General features: G+C 35.3%; 1 protein-coding gene across 10 annotated transcripts in view; it reads right to left on the bottom strand.

The window, feature by feature from the left end:
• The window catches only part of EMSY (EMSY transcriptional repressor, BRCA2 interacting), a 92,699-nt gene that overhangs the window by 20,727 nt on the left and 55,355 nt on the right, over positions 1 to 16,617 (bottom strand). For all 10 annotated transcript variants that reach the window (XM_041730169.1, XM_041730165.1, XM_041730159.1 and 7 more), the window contains 5 exons: positions 15,279 to 15,428; positions 12,546 to 12,716; positions 4,930 to 5,066; positions 2,388 to 2,561; positions 915 to 1,113 (listed from right to left, as the gene is read on the bottom strand). In XM_041730169.1, coding sequence (XP_041586103.1) covers positions 915 to 1,113; positions 2,388 to 2,561; positions 4,930 to 5,066; positions 12,546 to 12,716; positions 15,279 to 15,428 — 831 coding nt within the window. The remainder of the gene's footprint in view (positions 1 to 914; positions 1,114 to 2,387; positions 2,562 to 4,929; positions 5,067 to 12,545; positions 12,717 to 15,278; positions 15,429 to 16,617) is intronic.

Here is a 16,617-nt window from a genome sequence, read left to right as displayed (position 1 = left end):
AACAATTAATATAGTAAAAGTGCACAAGATGAAGAATCGGCATTAGAAAAGTGAAGGTGTTCAGAATGTACTCTAGAGAGAATAATGGAAATGTGAGGAGAGAGGATGGAATCAGTGAGGAATGATCAGGGGAGATAAACAGCTTTGCTTATTAGATGCATCGGAGCATATAAGCAAGCATAGGAATAAATATACCTACCATGTGACAATTAAGTATGGTCAAGGTAATTGATAGACAGGAGTACGAGATTTGTAGGTCTCAAAGCTTACGATTAAGAATTTATTTCAATAGACTTCCTAGGTGAACATAATTAAAACAGCATGGAAGAAAAAGAGCTTTGCTTTATGGAGTCCGGCTTCATAGCTCCTTCCTTATAATTAGGACAACCATACAATATAATCTAAATTGGGATACCTTTGAGAGTGAAGAGGAATGTTATTAATAATTATGCTAGAACAGATATAAACCAGGACTTGTCGTCCTCTGCAAACTGCAATGTATAGTCATTCTACTTACAGCCCATGTATGGCCCACCTCTGGCCACCCAGATTCTTTCTCAAGGTTCAACAGTAACCATTCAAAAGATACATTCACTTTCTTGCATACTTCTCCTACTTACCCAAAAGGAAACAAGAAGAATCACAGCACTCTTCAAGTCTGTTAACACCTACCTGTCAAAATCAGCATCTAAAGCTTACCAATTATTTGATGAGCATATGCCATGCCAGAAAGAATGGTAAAGTCTTACCAAAAACAAAACTTAAGTTCACGGATTACATATCAGAAAATAAAATCAAAAGAACTGACAAATCAAAGCATATATGTTTGTTTGAAACTCCTATATTCAACTATTTTGGAACTAGGGCACTATGTCAGTAGTAAACACATCAATCAGAAGTAAAGTGGATCTTACCTTGGGAACTTTGGGAGGACTCTGTAGAAGAGGAACTACTATCTGTATAACTCTGTGGGTCTTCTTTTCCCTCTTGAATAGATGAATTACCAGCTTCTGCCACTCTAGATGCTTGCTGTAATGTTTCGGTGACCAGCTGCCTTGTTTGTTCACTAACAACTGTGGCTTGAAATGTCACTGGTTTGGGTTTAATAAGAACCTAGAAGAAAAGCATAAATATACCCAGTTTAAATTTTAGAGCACTTTTTAAAATGCTAAACTTCTCATCATGAACTAACATTTTCCTGACAAGGGAAGTAGCATTCTGCACATTTATTATGCTCTGGGTACTACATTGTTCATCAAAGACTAATTCGATATATGAACAAATTAGAGTCAAGACACATACAACACTTTAAGTGGTACATGTCAGACTGCAATAGCCATAATTTTGACAAAAGGCTCTGCCCCTGTTTTTTCTTGCCTATAATGACCTCAGAAGTCATTTTACAATCTGTAGTCTCTACAGTAGAAGGACAGACACACAGTAAAGATTGCAGGATGAAAGATACAAGGAGCCTGGATTCCCAATGCCACAATAACAGTCCAGAATTTCCTCCCTCTAAACATTTACTAACATAATAAAATAATTAACATATTATTATTAACATAATAAAAAATAAAATCCTAATTTGTGAAAGCCACTCTTCTTCAGATTTTTCATTAGCAACCAAATGAAATTCCTTTTTTTTAAGTCTCTCTTTTTTTTTTTTTTAAATTTATTTATGATAGTCATCAGAGAGAGAGAGAGAGAGAGAGGCAGAGACATAGGCAGAGGGAGAAGCAGGCTCCATGCAGGGATCCTGATGTGGGATTCGATCCTGGATCTCCAGGAACGCGCCCTGGGCCAAAGGCAGGCACTAAACCACTGCGCCACCCAGGGATCCCCCAAATGAAATTCCTAATTGAGATACCTGCACAAAGTAAACATGGTTGGGACCTAAGTCATCTTTGACAAAATTGCCAGAGAAACACTGACTTAGACAACTATTTTTTTTTTTTTTTTTTTTTTAATGATAGTCACAGAGGGAGAGAGAGAGAGGCAGAGACACAGGCGGAGGAAGAAGCAGGCTCCATGCACGGGGGGCCCGATGTGGGATTCGATCCCGGGTCTCCAGGATCGCGCCCCGGGCCAAAGGCAGGCGCCAAACCGCTGCGCCACCCAGGGATCCCCTTAGACAACTATTATTAGAAGCAATATCGAGGGCAGCCTGGGTGGCTCAGTGGTTTAGCGCCACCTGCAGCCCAGGGTGTGATCCTGGTAACCCGGGACCCAGTCCCACATCAGACTCCCTGCATAGAGCCTACTTCTCTCTCTGCCTGTGTCTCTGCCTCTCTCTCTCTCTTTGTGTCTCTCATGAATAAATAAAATCTTTTAAAAAATAAAATAAAATAAATCAGAGCCAAGAAATATCACCATATCTTAGAGCATACCTGTGTTTTCCCTTGCTGTCCATAAACAATTTTTGTCGGGATGATTTTAGCTGCTGGTTGAACTGTAGAACCTATTCCTTTTGGCTGAGTTACAATCATTTTGGTGATGGGTCTTGTAGCAGTGATAATAGCTGGCTTTGCTCCTGTTGGCACCGTCTGAATAGTTTTTTCTCCCTAAATTAAAGTCAGTGAATATATGAGATTTATATGTGTTTAAATGCTAAAAATTATCTTTTACTGAAAAATCACAGCAAGGTTTTACTAAGATAATGGGGAAAGGACTGTAAATTAAATAGCAAAGTACAATGTTTCCAGGGTGATCAAAAATCCTAGACTTAGTTGAGAGAGTTCTAAAAGTCATCTGCCCAACTTTCGGTCCAAAGGAGGCATTAGTTATTTCCTGACAAGTGAATTTTAAAAATTATCTCACATAAGAATACTTACACCACACATCCCACTCATAGAATACATATGAAAATAGTCAGGAAATTATAAAATACATAATAAAATGCTAACAATAGCTATCTCTAAGAGTTGGGATTATATGTCTCCTCTAACATTACCTTTATTTTCTAATTTACCCAAAATAGACATTTATGTAAAAGAAAAATTACTGTGCATCATACAGATAGCTAAATGCATAGAAACAAACTAAGCTCTTCAAATATGAAATTATAAAGACACACAGCAGAATGTCTATGTAAAAAAGCATAGGCAAGAGATGAAATCAGTAGTTACTAACATTCTGAGGCTATATGGGAAGACACAAAAAAACAAACCTAGGGCATTTCCCACATTTTATTATTAGTATATTACTAATATCACTTTAGTTTATTAGCTAGATAGCTTAAGCTCATTAACTTTTCACCATTTTTTTATACTTCTGTCTGCTTTATTCCTAAGTACCACCTTCTGGTTATTCATGGAGCCAATACTTGAGCTTACTTAAATTCAAGGACAGTGATTTTACTAAATTATTAATTTTTAAAAGTTAAAATCTATAAAACTGAAAAGAAAAATTTTCACCTTATTAATTTTTAACTTTTAGTCATCATCATCTAAATGTATGGCCATCTAAACTTAGCAGACAGTAAAAACAAAATACCCTGGTGAGCTCTATGAATTTAGAGCTAAATAGGATAACAAAAATCTGCTTTAAGGGAGATTATCTAAGGGAGATTTGAAGTGTCTGTCAATCATGTTATTACTTATTTTAATACAAACACACTCTTCACAGTAGCAGCTTTGGAAGGAGCTCTAATTCATTTGCCAAGAGTCACTAGTTTGCAAGTGGGCATGCCTCTCTATCAAATAGCTTCATGGGCCCTGTCCAATTATAATGACCCATTCAAAGCCTGTCAAAACCAACTAGCAGGCTATTTTTTGAAGAAGCTCTTCTGTTGCATGCATATAAACATGCCCAGGTAAGCAAGCTGTTGAGTACAGGCATATATATGTATATGTGTAGTCTTACGCTCTAATCTGCTTGTTTTACTACCATTTCCTGTGTTAAACTGTTGCTATTAGATATACCTGGAGGCTAGAATTCACACATGACCCTTCAATGTATGTGACCACAGGACTTCGGGTGCATGGCATCCCTTTTTACATATCAAATTCTATGAAATTGTAAACCAGACTATAAGAGGGTTCTCAAAATCTGAATTCTAATCCAGGCTTTACTTTTGGCTTACCAAGTGAACTCAGGCTATGTTCTCCCACATGATGAAAAGATCTAATTCCAACATTATAGATTGTGACACCTAGGAAGCTACTAGAGATCTACTACATTGAAGTATAGCATTTTTCTTTTCTAGCAAAGTGGAGACATTACCAAGCCTAAACTACCAAGAATAGTAACAGTAAGAGAAAAACTACTTATTGAGGACTTCCTATGTGCCAGGCACCGTTCTAAGCACTTTCAAAACAGCTATCAGTTATGGACAAATTTACTGGTGAAGATCATCATCCCCAACTTATAAATGAGGAAATTAAGGATGTCAGAAGTTGAATAAAATTGCCAAGGTAAAACAACTACGATGTTAAGAGACAAAGCCCAAGTTTATCTAACTCCAACCTCTGCATAACTGCCTTCACAACTACAAATGGTTATTATTTCTTTTTACAAGCCTAAAGAGGTAAAAATGAGAGTAAATTCCTGTCAATTAATTTTCTTCATCCCAAATATTTCTTTTTGCCCAGACTGGGCTTGTGTCTACTGGCCAGAAGCAGGAATAAAACTGTCTTCTATAAAACTATAAAAGGTCCCCCTGTAGTTAAGCCAGTGGACTCTTCCATTTGGACCAAACTAAGCATCTACATCAAGGTCATAAGCAACCTTGCTATGAGCAACATGTTTTAGAAATTACTATGAAAAATGGCATCAGCTGGTAGTGTTTTAACAGTTATTACATCACAGTAGTGGTAAACCAAGCCATACAGGCCATTGTGGGGTTCTGAAGTCCTTAGGCAAATATTTGTATAGCTGGTCTTTAAAATCCTCAGTGGATTTGCTGAGTCTGCAGTACAAGCTCTTACTTACTCCAGCATTTAGCAATGTTGTGACAACGTTTTTGCCCGGGAGGCCTTGAATGGTCGTTCCTTTTCCTGTAGTCTTTTGCACAACAATCACATTGGGCTTGGAAGTCATTGGGATTGTAGTGATTTTGGTAGTTGTTCCTTAGAGAAGGGGGAAGAAAAGGAGGCCTGAGTTAAGGACTAGTGATATTTGGTTATTTCTATTTATGCTGTACATAATTAATACACGTAGTCAATGTCATCCCGAGATGACATTAAGGTTGTCATGAGGATGAAAATGAAGGCTGGGAACAGTAAGTAGAAGTTGTCCTAGAATGAGAGAATATTAAGAATTGACTTTTAAAGTAGTTATCTTTTTGGAATTTGCACACCAAAATCAGAATCTAAAAATATCACTATCAGTATCTCTGTCAATATTCCTCTCTGGACTAGTTAACTGGAACAAATCTAAATCTACATTCCATGATAAATGCTTCCCCAAGCCCAGTATTGTATTTATTTGACTAGTGTGATGGGAAAACTCTTCAAAAAAGGACATTAGGGCAGCCCCGGTGGCTCAGCGGTTTAGTGCCGCGTTCAGCCCAGGGCATGATCCTGGAGACTCGGGATCGAGTTCCATGTCAGGCTCCCTGCATGGAGCCTGCTTCTCCCTCTGCCTGGTCTCTGCCTCTTTCTCTCTGTGTCTCTCATGAATAAATAAATAAAATCTTTAAAAAAAAAATTTTTAAAAGGTAAATAACTTATTAACATTCATGTAACATTAGACTTGAGAGAAAATTTAGGAAAATAAGCCATTTAGGTTTATGTGATTTAAAAAAACTACTCATAGACCAAGGCACAGATTAAACACATGCTCTTGTAATCTGCAGCTCTCTGAAGAGTCTGAGGATAAAACTCGAATTTATATATTTATATAAATAAGTTTATATTTTCAGCAATTAAGATCTATTTAGATCTCTACCTACTGATCCAGATATATTATTGTACTCTCTTCCCCACATCCTTCCACAATCTGCTTCTCTTATACCTATCAAACATGTACCCTATATTCTTCTGTTTGTCACAATTAGAAATCCTGGTGCAAATCTTGCCTTGTTTTTGATCTCTATAACACCCAACAAAATGAAAGCCCCTTGAGCTCCAAATTCTTATCTTTTTGTATCCCTAATTCCTCAGTGCTTAGCACAAACCATATGGCAATTATTCAGCAATAGTTGCTAATGAATATGTGAACAAACTCAGTTTATCACCAACGTATGTCTTTCTTCAAAATGTTATCAATGTCAACTCAACACACCAACCATCACCTCTTTTGGCTTTCACATTTTCTATTTCAAGTTTCTCTATCATACAAATAGATCTCATGCTTCTGTTATATCAAACATCCTTAAAAAAAATTTTAATTATGTCAAGAATCCAGAACATGTGAAATTGGTCAAAAACCTTCCCAGGGCAACTGGCTGACTCAGCTGGTAGAGCATGGGACTCTTGGGGTTGTAAATTCAAGCCCTATGCTGGATGCAGAGATTACTTTAAAACGAAACAAAACAAAAAAACCTTCCTAATCCCTATTTTATCTAGTTCTAACTTTCCCTCTTAAGTTTCAAAATCCTATATGACTTGACCCTTAATCTACCATTTTGATCTTACTTGTTCCTATTCTATAATATACATCACCACATACTCTAGTCTAACAAGTAACTTCTTCACTGGGGCTTCCTATTACTTGTCACACAGAGCCCAAATTCCTCTTCGGTTTCCAGGTTCTGCCAGACTTTAATTTTCAGGATTATCAATATATACCTTTCCTTCAATGTGTTGGGTTTCCACATTGGTTGTTGAGTATACGAGTCCTAATGCTACTTCTGTGCCTGTGATTTCCTCTGCCTATGTAAACAGGCAAGTCGTACTTTTCTTCCATAGGGCTTGTGTATTATTTATCAAATGACTAAACACAGAACAGGTACTCATTTAAAAATATGACTGATTAATATGTTCCCAAGAAGAAAAATTAAACAAAATTTTATTCTTTTCTACTAGAAAAACAGCATTCCTTGCTAAAGTTTTAGAAATAAAGTTGCACTAAGAATAGAATATTCTGGTCAATTTTTGGCAATCTTATTACTTATTACTTTATATATCTTTATATTTGCCATCAACTAATGTCTTGTCAGTCCAAGGTAACAGGTTACATAAAAACACATTTTTACCCACACACCAGCTTCACAAAGCTTTTCCCTTTCTTTATAGTTTTTGAATAGTAAGCTGTTAAGAGCCACAAAAACCACATTGCTCATCATTCATATGTATCAACTTCAACTCTTAATTAACTCCAATCCCCCACATCCACATATGACTAATTATGATGACTCCTTCAACAATACAGCCTCACCAAACATTTGGTTAATTAAAAGTGTTTTCAGAAAGTAAGCATTAAAAATTACTTCAAGGAAATGGTAACCAAGGTTTAACCAAAGTAGAAGGACCACTTTTTTGGACAAAACTTGCTTAACATAAAGTGAATTATATTTGTATCTAAATCACTGTCTAATCCTTTCCATTACGGAGATCTGCCAATTTATGAAACATCTGCAAATCAAGTTCACCAGCTTAACAAAATGCAGGATCAGGGGTGGGGAGAAAATAGAATAAAACAGGAATAACACAAGGAAAAGTGAGTACAGTGTCATATTAAAATGGAATAGTTTATGACTATTATCAAGTTACAAAAGTCTGAAATTCCAATGAGCATGTTTCTATATTTCAGTTGATAACTATGTTGTATTGATGAAACAAGTGTTACTCATTTAAAAAAAAAAATCTTCCTCTGGGGGTGCCTAGGTGATTCAGTCATTTGAGCATAAGATTATTGGTTTCTGCTTAGGTCATAATGGTTTCAGCTCAGGTCCTTCTCCCTCTGCCCCTCCCCCTTCTTGTGTGCATGTCCACTCTCTGTCTCCCTACAAAATAAATAAATGAGGGCTGCCTGTGTGGCTCAGCCAGTTAAACTTCTGCCTTTGGCTCAGGTCATTGACCCCAGGGCCCTGGGACTAACTAAGCCCTGCATCAGACTCTGCTCAGGGGGGAGACTTTCTCCCTCTCCCTCTGCCTTTCCCCGTTTGTGCTATCAAATAAATTCTTAAAAATAAATACGTTAAAATATATATAAATAAATATACAAAAATGTGTAAATATATATAAATATATAAGTATAAAAATATAAAGTATAAAAATAAAATGAATATTAAAAAATAAAAATATAAGGTCTTCCTCTACACTTTCACAGTAGTCTATAGTTCTCATGCTACAATAGAATGTATAGAAGTTCATTTGTTTAGCATTCTTTTTTAAGATTTTATTTATTTATTCACAAGAGACAGGGAGACCAAGAGAGGCAGAGACACAGGCAGAGGGAGGAGCAGGCTCCTGCAGGAAGCCTGACATGGGACTCGATCCTGGGTCTCCAGGATCACACCCTGGGCTGAAGGCGGCGCTAAACCGCTGAGCCACCTGGGCTGCCCTGTCTGGCATTCTTTAGGACAGAGAATGCACCCATGTACATCCATATGTATCATAGCACCCAGCCCAAAATCTGGCTCATAGGATATCAGAGATCATACTATATATACAATCTTTAATTATAAAGAGTTAAAACACAATGGATGCAAATTAACTATCACATTTGGATCATGGCCTATGATACTGGATGCATTCCAGGGATTTCTATTTAAGATTCCTGTAAAAATTGAGCATTTATGGTAGGATGGTTTATAGAAACTAATTTATTGGCCCAGATTGTACTATTCAGAGATTTTTTTTATATCACCCTAAAAATTTGGTCTCTTAGGTAATGTTTTATGTTGCTTTGCTTAAAAAATGAGCAAATGAATGAATGAATGGAAAAGACAGATAAACACTAGTGCCTTACCTGAACATTGCACTAAGAATCAAGAAAATCGGGAAGCCTGGGTGGCTCAGTGGTTGAGCACCTGCCTTTGGCCCAGGGCATGATCCTGGAGTCCCAGGATCGAGTCCCACATTGAGCTCCCTGCATGGAGCCTGTTCTCTCTCTGACTATGTCTCTGCTTCTCTCTCTTTGTGTTTCTCATGAATAAATAAATAAAATCTTAAAAATAAAAATCAAAATCAAATCTTGCCACTGTCACATGTTCTCATAATGCCCTTAGAGTGAAGATAATAAGTTCATCTCTGAAAGATCCAATCGTCTGCATATAATAGGCATGGTTCCTTAACCAACCCTCAACAAAGATCACAAAAACCTTACGTATTTGATATGTTTCTCTCTATATACACATATAAGTAAATATCTGATTCTAAAGAGTTAAATAACTGTAAAAATAGTCATAATCCCATTTAGTTGCTTACCCTTTTTTTAAAAAAGATTTTATTTATTCATGAGAGACATAGAGAGAGAGGCAGAGATATAGGCAGAGGGAGAAGCAGGCTCCTCGCAGGGAGCCTGATGCGAGACTCGATCCCCTGACCCATGCCCTGAGCCAAAAGGCAGATGCCCCACCGCTGAGTCACCCAGACATCCCTAGTTGCTTATTCTAACAGGAAGAAAAACTTGACCTTTCTAGAAAGCACTTTGGAAGCATGACCTTGCTTTCTAGAGGAAAGGAAGTAAGAACTTCACATAATCATTTAGGTATAATGATGTTCATTCCAAGATTATTTATAATGACAAAAAAAAATGGAAGCAACCTAAAACATTCAACAATGAGAAAATGGCTAAATTATGGTGCACCATATAAGGAAATATTGTATAACCATTAAATGAGGGCAGAGGAGGTAATAAGATATGTTTATAAGAATAGGAAAATAATATTATTCTAAGAAAAAAGGGTAAAAGATGATTATACTGATCTCAATGCAATTTTAAAAATACACACATTTATAACCAAAATAATGAATAGAAAAAAGAATAACAAACATATACCCTTAAATTTTAACATGTATCTCTGGATGGTAAAAATTGTATGTTTTTAAATTTTCTTTGTACCTTTTTGTAATTTCCAAATTACCCACAATGAGGGGAAAAGTATCATTTTTCTTTTTAAATCCTTCTATTCTTACAACTAGATGTCTGGATATCTTTTAGGAAAAGCATTTCATTTTTGTTCGGGGGATAGGGCAGTAGGTTAGGCACAGACTCTAGAACCTAGCATCTATTATGGATTATCCAAATTCATCCAACCTGGCCTACCAGTTCACTATGAATAGATAAACAGGGACTGAAAACTGCTAATAAACTAACCTGTAAACCCACTATCATGAAATAACAAAAACATTATAAAAAAAGAGAACTGTCTTTATACAGAATATTGACATGTAACATAAGGATCAATTTAGAGCAATCAGAAATGATAGATTCCTTAAAATAAAAGTGTCAGTGAAGCAAAGGTAGACACAAAACAAGCTCCATGCAACAAACAGCATTGCTTCAACTTTGTGCCAAGTACATCCTACAGTGCCAGAAAACTTTAAGAATTCTTCTCATGAAAAAAAAAAAAAAAAAAGAATTCTTCTCATGTATACTCAATATACTTGAAATATGTAACTATGCAGCTAACCATGAGTTGTTTTTATTTACATACAAAGGTAGATAAAATACATGGTATTTTAGGTAGGGTAGGTATACCTCTCTGCTTGTAAGGAAAATGTGCTTGCTTACTGTACTGTTCTAATCTGGTACAAAACAGCTAAATCAAAGAAGGTCTGAAAACAGTAGCCTCATGACATCTAGACATTCCTTCAAGTTGTAAGGTTACTATGAATTCATATATAAATAAAGAAAAACCATTACGGTGATAAAAACCACATACCAATGAAGAATGGTCACTTTTTGAAAAATGTTTGAGAATGTGCTCTATACTATTAAGATACTGTCAGTAATAAATCATAATTTAAGTTTTCACTGTGTTATTTTAAAAATCCTCTTAAGCTGGGATACAAGGATTCCTCCCCTACTAGTTTCACCCTCCTCAGTTTGGTAAACATTGGATTTTCTCACTTATACTTAAAAATAGAGTCAATATTCGTAGCTTTAAATACCAATACTATACCCTGTTTTGTTCTGACTCCCCAAGTTATCAGCAACATATAGTGCCGGAAACTTTAATCCCTTCACTTTATTTATTTATTTATTTGTTTGTTTGTTTATTTATTTATTTAGATTTTATTTATTTATTCATGAGAGACACACAGACAGAGAGAGGCAGAGACACAGGCAGAGGGAGAAGTAGGCTCCATGCAGGGAGCCCGATGTGGGACCCGATCCCGGGACTCCAGGATCACGCCCTGGGCTGAAGGTGGCGCTAAACCGCTGAGCCACCCAGGGATCCCCTAATCCCTTCACTTTAAAATGTTAGAACTCACCTGCAGCATACAAAATATGGCTAGTCTACAAAAAACAGCAGACACTTAAAGTTCACGGGCCTTACTTGATGAGAAATTATTTAAACATTTTAATTAAAAATTAATAATGAGGGATGCCTGAGTGGCTCAGCAGTTAAGTGTCTGCCTTCTGCTTAGGGTGTGATCCTAGAGTCCCAAGATCGAGTCCCACATCAGGCTCCTTGCATGGAGCCTGCTTCTTCCTCTGCCTATGTCTCTGCCTGTCTCTGTGTCTGTTGTGAATAAATAAATAAAATCTTAAAAAAAAAAAAAACTAACAATGAAAAGATATACTATGTTAACATTCCACTTTGGGGTCCACAGTCCAAATACTACAGGAATTAAGGAGCGGATAAAAATCAAGTAAAGTTCCAAAATACCAATAAATATTAGCTTTCACTACTGTAATATTTATTTATTTATTTATTTATTTATTTATTTATTTATTTATTTATTTATTGGCTTTATTTATTCATTCATGAGAGACCCAGAGAGAGACAGAGAGAGGCAGAGACACAGGCAGAGGGAGAAGCAGGCTCCATGCAGGAAGCCCGATGTGGGACTCGATCCTGGGTCTCCAGGATCACGCCCTGGGCTGAAGGCGGCACTAAACTGCTGAGCCATCCAGCTGCCCTACAAAATATTTCTTTAAAGTAAGTAATCTATAATGGTGAAAAGAAAATAAAGATATTCAAATATTTTTATTTTTAATAATCTAAAGTGACATTAGTAATTGAAATTATGAGATATGGTCCCTCAAACTTATTTTGATGAATAAATCCAAGTTCTTTCTTCCTCTAATTTGTGTGATCTTGGATAAGTCAATTTCGTCTGTCTAAACTTAAATCTATCTGTATCTGTCAATTGGGGGTGATACCAACTATTCAGATTTAACAGTTCTGAAAGGACTAACAGGAGAATACCTTGTAAATGAAAAATCTCTATACAAATATAAATAATAATATTTCCATTCTGATGAAAAACAACCTAATGTCCTATTTTAAAACTATCAAAAGTTTAATGTGTGAAAATTTAATACTAGAAATTTAAAAAGCTAGAGTTAATCAGTAAACATTAGGACTAAAAAAAAAAAGCTCCGGATTTCTAAGCAGAAAACTGAGATCAAACAGAATCCTTTGAAAGTGAAATGTTTTGCCCTCTTACTGGTTATCTATAGCTTTAACATATTTCAGATATACCTACCAGAAACTATATTACTGCTAATTATCTTGCCCCCCAAGGTAGCTAATGACTTGGGTACTACGGTAATGATGCTACCACTGGTAGTTTTCACATAGGTTGCAGCTCCAGGGGTTGCAGCCATCCGACCTATGGATGGGCTCACTGTTGGCCGGGTATAGGTTGCCTGTGTGCCTATAAAAAGGGAAAAGCCAAAAGAAAAACTTGTCATTACTTATAGAAGAATGGCAATTTATACAGTATAGCTATAATTCAATATAATCTGCATTGCTTTAACTTGAAAATGGAATTTCAGGGTGTCAAGACATTAAGTGACAATTTACAGCCAGTTTTCAATGTACATAGCACGAACTATAGCCAAGTCAATTTGAATTAATTTTACACATAAAATTTTGTGATGTGTTGCATCAAATTACTAACCCCAAGAAAAAGTATAACTATGTTCCTTTCTTCCACTACCCTTCTTCCACTAGTTCTATGCCAAAAGAAACTTAAATTTAATCATCTTTCCTGCCAGAGCATTTTAGATATTTCTGTTATAGATTTTAAGGTCTCTGCATCTGTTTTTTGCTGTCTCAAGGCCAAACCCAATGTCAGCACTCAGCAAATAAGGTAATATTGTTTGCTTAAAATTTTATAAACTTTTGCTATTTTGTACTCTGCTACTCTCTAAATATAATTCCATCTTTTAAGAATTATTCCATCATTTTACTAGAGATTAAAGTTGAAGTTGCCAAGAGTTGCCAGGAATATTTCTTTTAGCCTAAAAAGTTCACTATTTACGTATTTCTTCAACTCTAACTGACCCGTCAGAATATTTTTCTTCATGTCTCTCAAAGGATTTTACACTCTTCCCCACTATTCCAAGGACTTTCTTCTTTTCCCACAGCAATCAAAAACTAACCAGATGAGCCTGTGGTAGTTTCCTACAAATCTGGTAACTCAGAAACACTATTTCTACACTAAGAACTACTAGCCTGGGGAAGAATGAAGATGACTAAGATAACACCTTCTTCAACAGGAACACATTTTTTCATGATAATTAGAATAGTGTGATAATCGTTTTCAACAACCCCCTCCCTGCAAAAATGCTTTTAGCAAGGTATTTAAAAATTGTTAAACACAATCACAACCCAAAAAAAGGAGGAGGGGAAGAACATTAGGTAGAATTAATTTAAATTGCTCACAAACATATATCTGAATCCCAGTACAAAGTAATAAACATGCTACAAACATAATGCGAATCAGCTGAATTTTAACAAAAAATTTTCCACTTAAACTTTTATTTTAAAAATAGAAACACCTTTTCTAACATAGATACACAGGGACAGACACATTATTATTTTTCACTACCTTTCCCTAAGGTAAAAAATCATATATAAGTAACACTACACTCTTTGTATTAAATGGAAAAAAAAGTTTTGGGGGTGAGGGGAGTATGATAAATGTAAGGCAAGAATAACTATTTTTGAAGTATAGGCTTTGCAGAGACAGCAAGTAGAATCCTGGTTGTCAGGGACTAGGAGAAGGTGGTAATGCAGAGTTAATGTTTAATGTATAGAATTTCAGTTTGGGAGGATGAAAAGGTTCTGAAGCCAAATGGTGATGATGGTTACAAAATAACATGAATGCACTAAGTGTCAATGAACTATACACTTAAAATGGTAAATTTCATGTTCTATTTTATCACAATTAAAATGAAAAAAAGAGAGCACAGGTCTTAGAGTCAAACAGATTGGAGTTCAAATCCCAGATCTTCTTTTTATTAGCTGCATGACTTTGGCAAGTTGCTTAACGGAAGTCTCTGTTTTGCAGCTAAAAGTGGAGATATTATATTAAACCCTAAGGGAGATTAAAGTGTAATGTCTGAACAGACCTTTACATCCTAGCCAATAAATGATGGCTTTATAAACTTGAGACAGGTATCATTTTACACTATTTAGATTCTATCTCTAAATGCTAGCCCTTCTCAAAAACTCTGGTTAAGAGCTATACAAATTTAAAATAATAGTAATGGCTAATTCTAGTATTTATTAGTAATAATAGCTATTGAGCACTCTGCTAGGGGCTTTGCATACCTGATTTCCTCTAATACTTACAATAACTTTATGGTACAGGTATTGCTATCCCATTTATCCCATTTAGACAAGGGACAAGATTTACAGGGATTAGTAACCTGCTCAAGGACACAAACAGTGACACTACTTAAAATGTTCTACACTGTCACTTCCTTGGGGATAGCCTGGTTGTTCTCATTTCTGGGCAAAATGGCATCCTGTGCTTCTTTCGGTCTGGGTAATGCTTACTACACTGCAGTGTAGTACAGACTTTTAGCCTCTTAAGAGTGCAATCTTTTTGGGCTGGGAAAGTGTGTTTTCAGTCTCTCAACAAATCCTGACTAAACACCTACTTCCAGACCAGCTCTACGTATATACAGTGAATAAAACAGAGACAGTCCTTTTATCATGCAGCTAATGGTCTAATAAGGTGAACTACATTAAGTCAACAAACAAGGAGTGAATTAGAAACTGTAGTACGTGCTATAAAGGAAAAGAAGACCATGACAATAATAAGAGAAAGCTAATTTTAGTTGGGGGTAAACAGGAGAGACAAGAAAGGCTCTTAAAGAACTGTCTCATTAATCTCTGTATCTCCAGTGTCAAGCACAATGTTCTTACAAAGAAATTACTCAATGAAAAATGATGAATGAATGGACTGATGCTCAAGAAAACTTACCAGTAGGAGTGGTTACTAGTTTAGTTGTCATAATTGCACCATTACTACTAACCACCATAATAGGGGAATTGCTACTGGTGGGCAGAGTTGCTGTCACTGGTTTGGGTAAGATTTTACTTGGTTGAACTTGTTGTGTGATGATTTTAACACCTTTGAAAGAAGAGAGAGAAATCTCAGTACAGATTAATTTAAAAAACATGTTCCTCATACCAACCGAAGAGGGCAGTAGTTTTACATATTTACTCAATCTTGCCTAAGAAACTTTTTTCTTAATGAAATGCAATTTTTATTCCTCAAATTCCTCTTTCCTAATTTCTTTCATTCAAGAATATAACTAAGGATATTACAGAAACTATTAAGCATTTATTTAAAAAATACTTTTTGTCTCTGATCACAACATATTAGAGCTTTCAAACCAAATTAGTCATGTGATTTTCTTCACATTTTTCAAAATTTTTATTTAAATGGTATAATTGTTCATTGACTTTCCAAATGTAAATTACCAATTTAAAAGAAATCTTTCCAAAAAATAAAATAAAAAATAAAATGAATCTCTCATGCTAACTACAAATTTAAGTACTCACAATTGTTAACTGAGGAAGGAAATTTTTGCTAACACTTTTCCACCACTAACTTCATTGAAATAATCCATGGGATAGAGTATATTGTCATAAACTAAAAATTATATTACTTTTTTCTATAGTGATTTAGGTGACACATTAGGAAATAAATAAATCTATTTATTTAACAACCTTAAATAACTTTAAATTTCTTATAGCCAACCAAGAAGTTAAATTATGATCTTCACCAAGGCAGAACTGGGCAAATTATTATCTCTATAACTCAGTTTTCTCATCCATAACATAAACATGCTATCAGTATATATGTTCTTGGGTTGTTATAAAGATTAAATAAATCAAAATTGTAAAGTGTCTAAAATACAGCAAGAATTCAACAAAGTACTATTATTGCAGAGATAAAGAAACTCTGATTATAATAAATCATAACCAGAAAAGTTGTAGAAAAAAATCTTTTTCTAGTATTACAATACTTAAAACATATAAAAAGAAGTACCCCCAAATAACCATGACAGAAAAAACTGAATGAAATCAGGAGATTACTTTGCTCAGTCTAAACAAATAAATTGAAAATTTCGATCTAATAAATAATTTTCTAGAAAAATATTAGTTATCAAAACAGACTTTAGAAAAGACAAGAATTGCCTTAAAATAAATTTTAAAAAACTCCTCCCCCTTCACCAATAAATAGCAGGTCCAGATAGTTTCACAGAACAATTCTAAAGTCTTGTAAAAAGAAGATAAGTATATAAAACCATTCT

Source organism: Vulpes lagopus, chromosome 15, assembly GCF_018345385.1.
Source record: "Vulpes lagopus strain Blue_001 chromosome 15, ASM1834538v1, whole genome shotgun sequence".
Lineage (NCBI taxonomy): Eukaryota > Metazoa > Chordata > Mammalia > Carnivora > Canidae > Vulpes > Vulpes lagopus.
The sequence above is the reverse complement of the archived record's forward strand: the minus strand, read 5'-3'. Positions and strand labels throughout refer to the sequence as shown.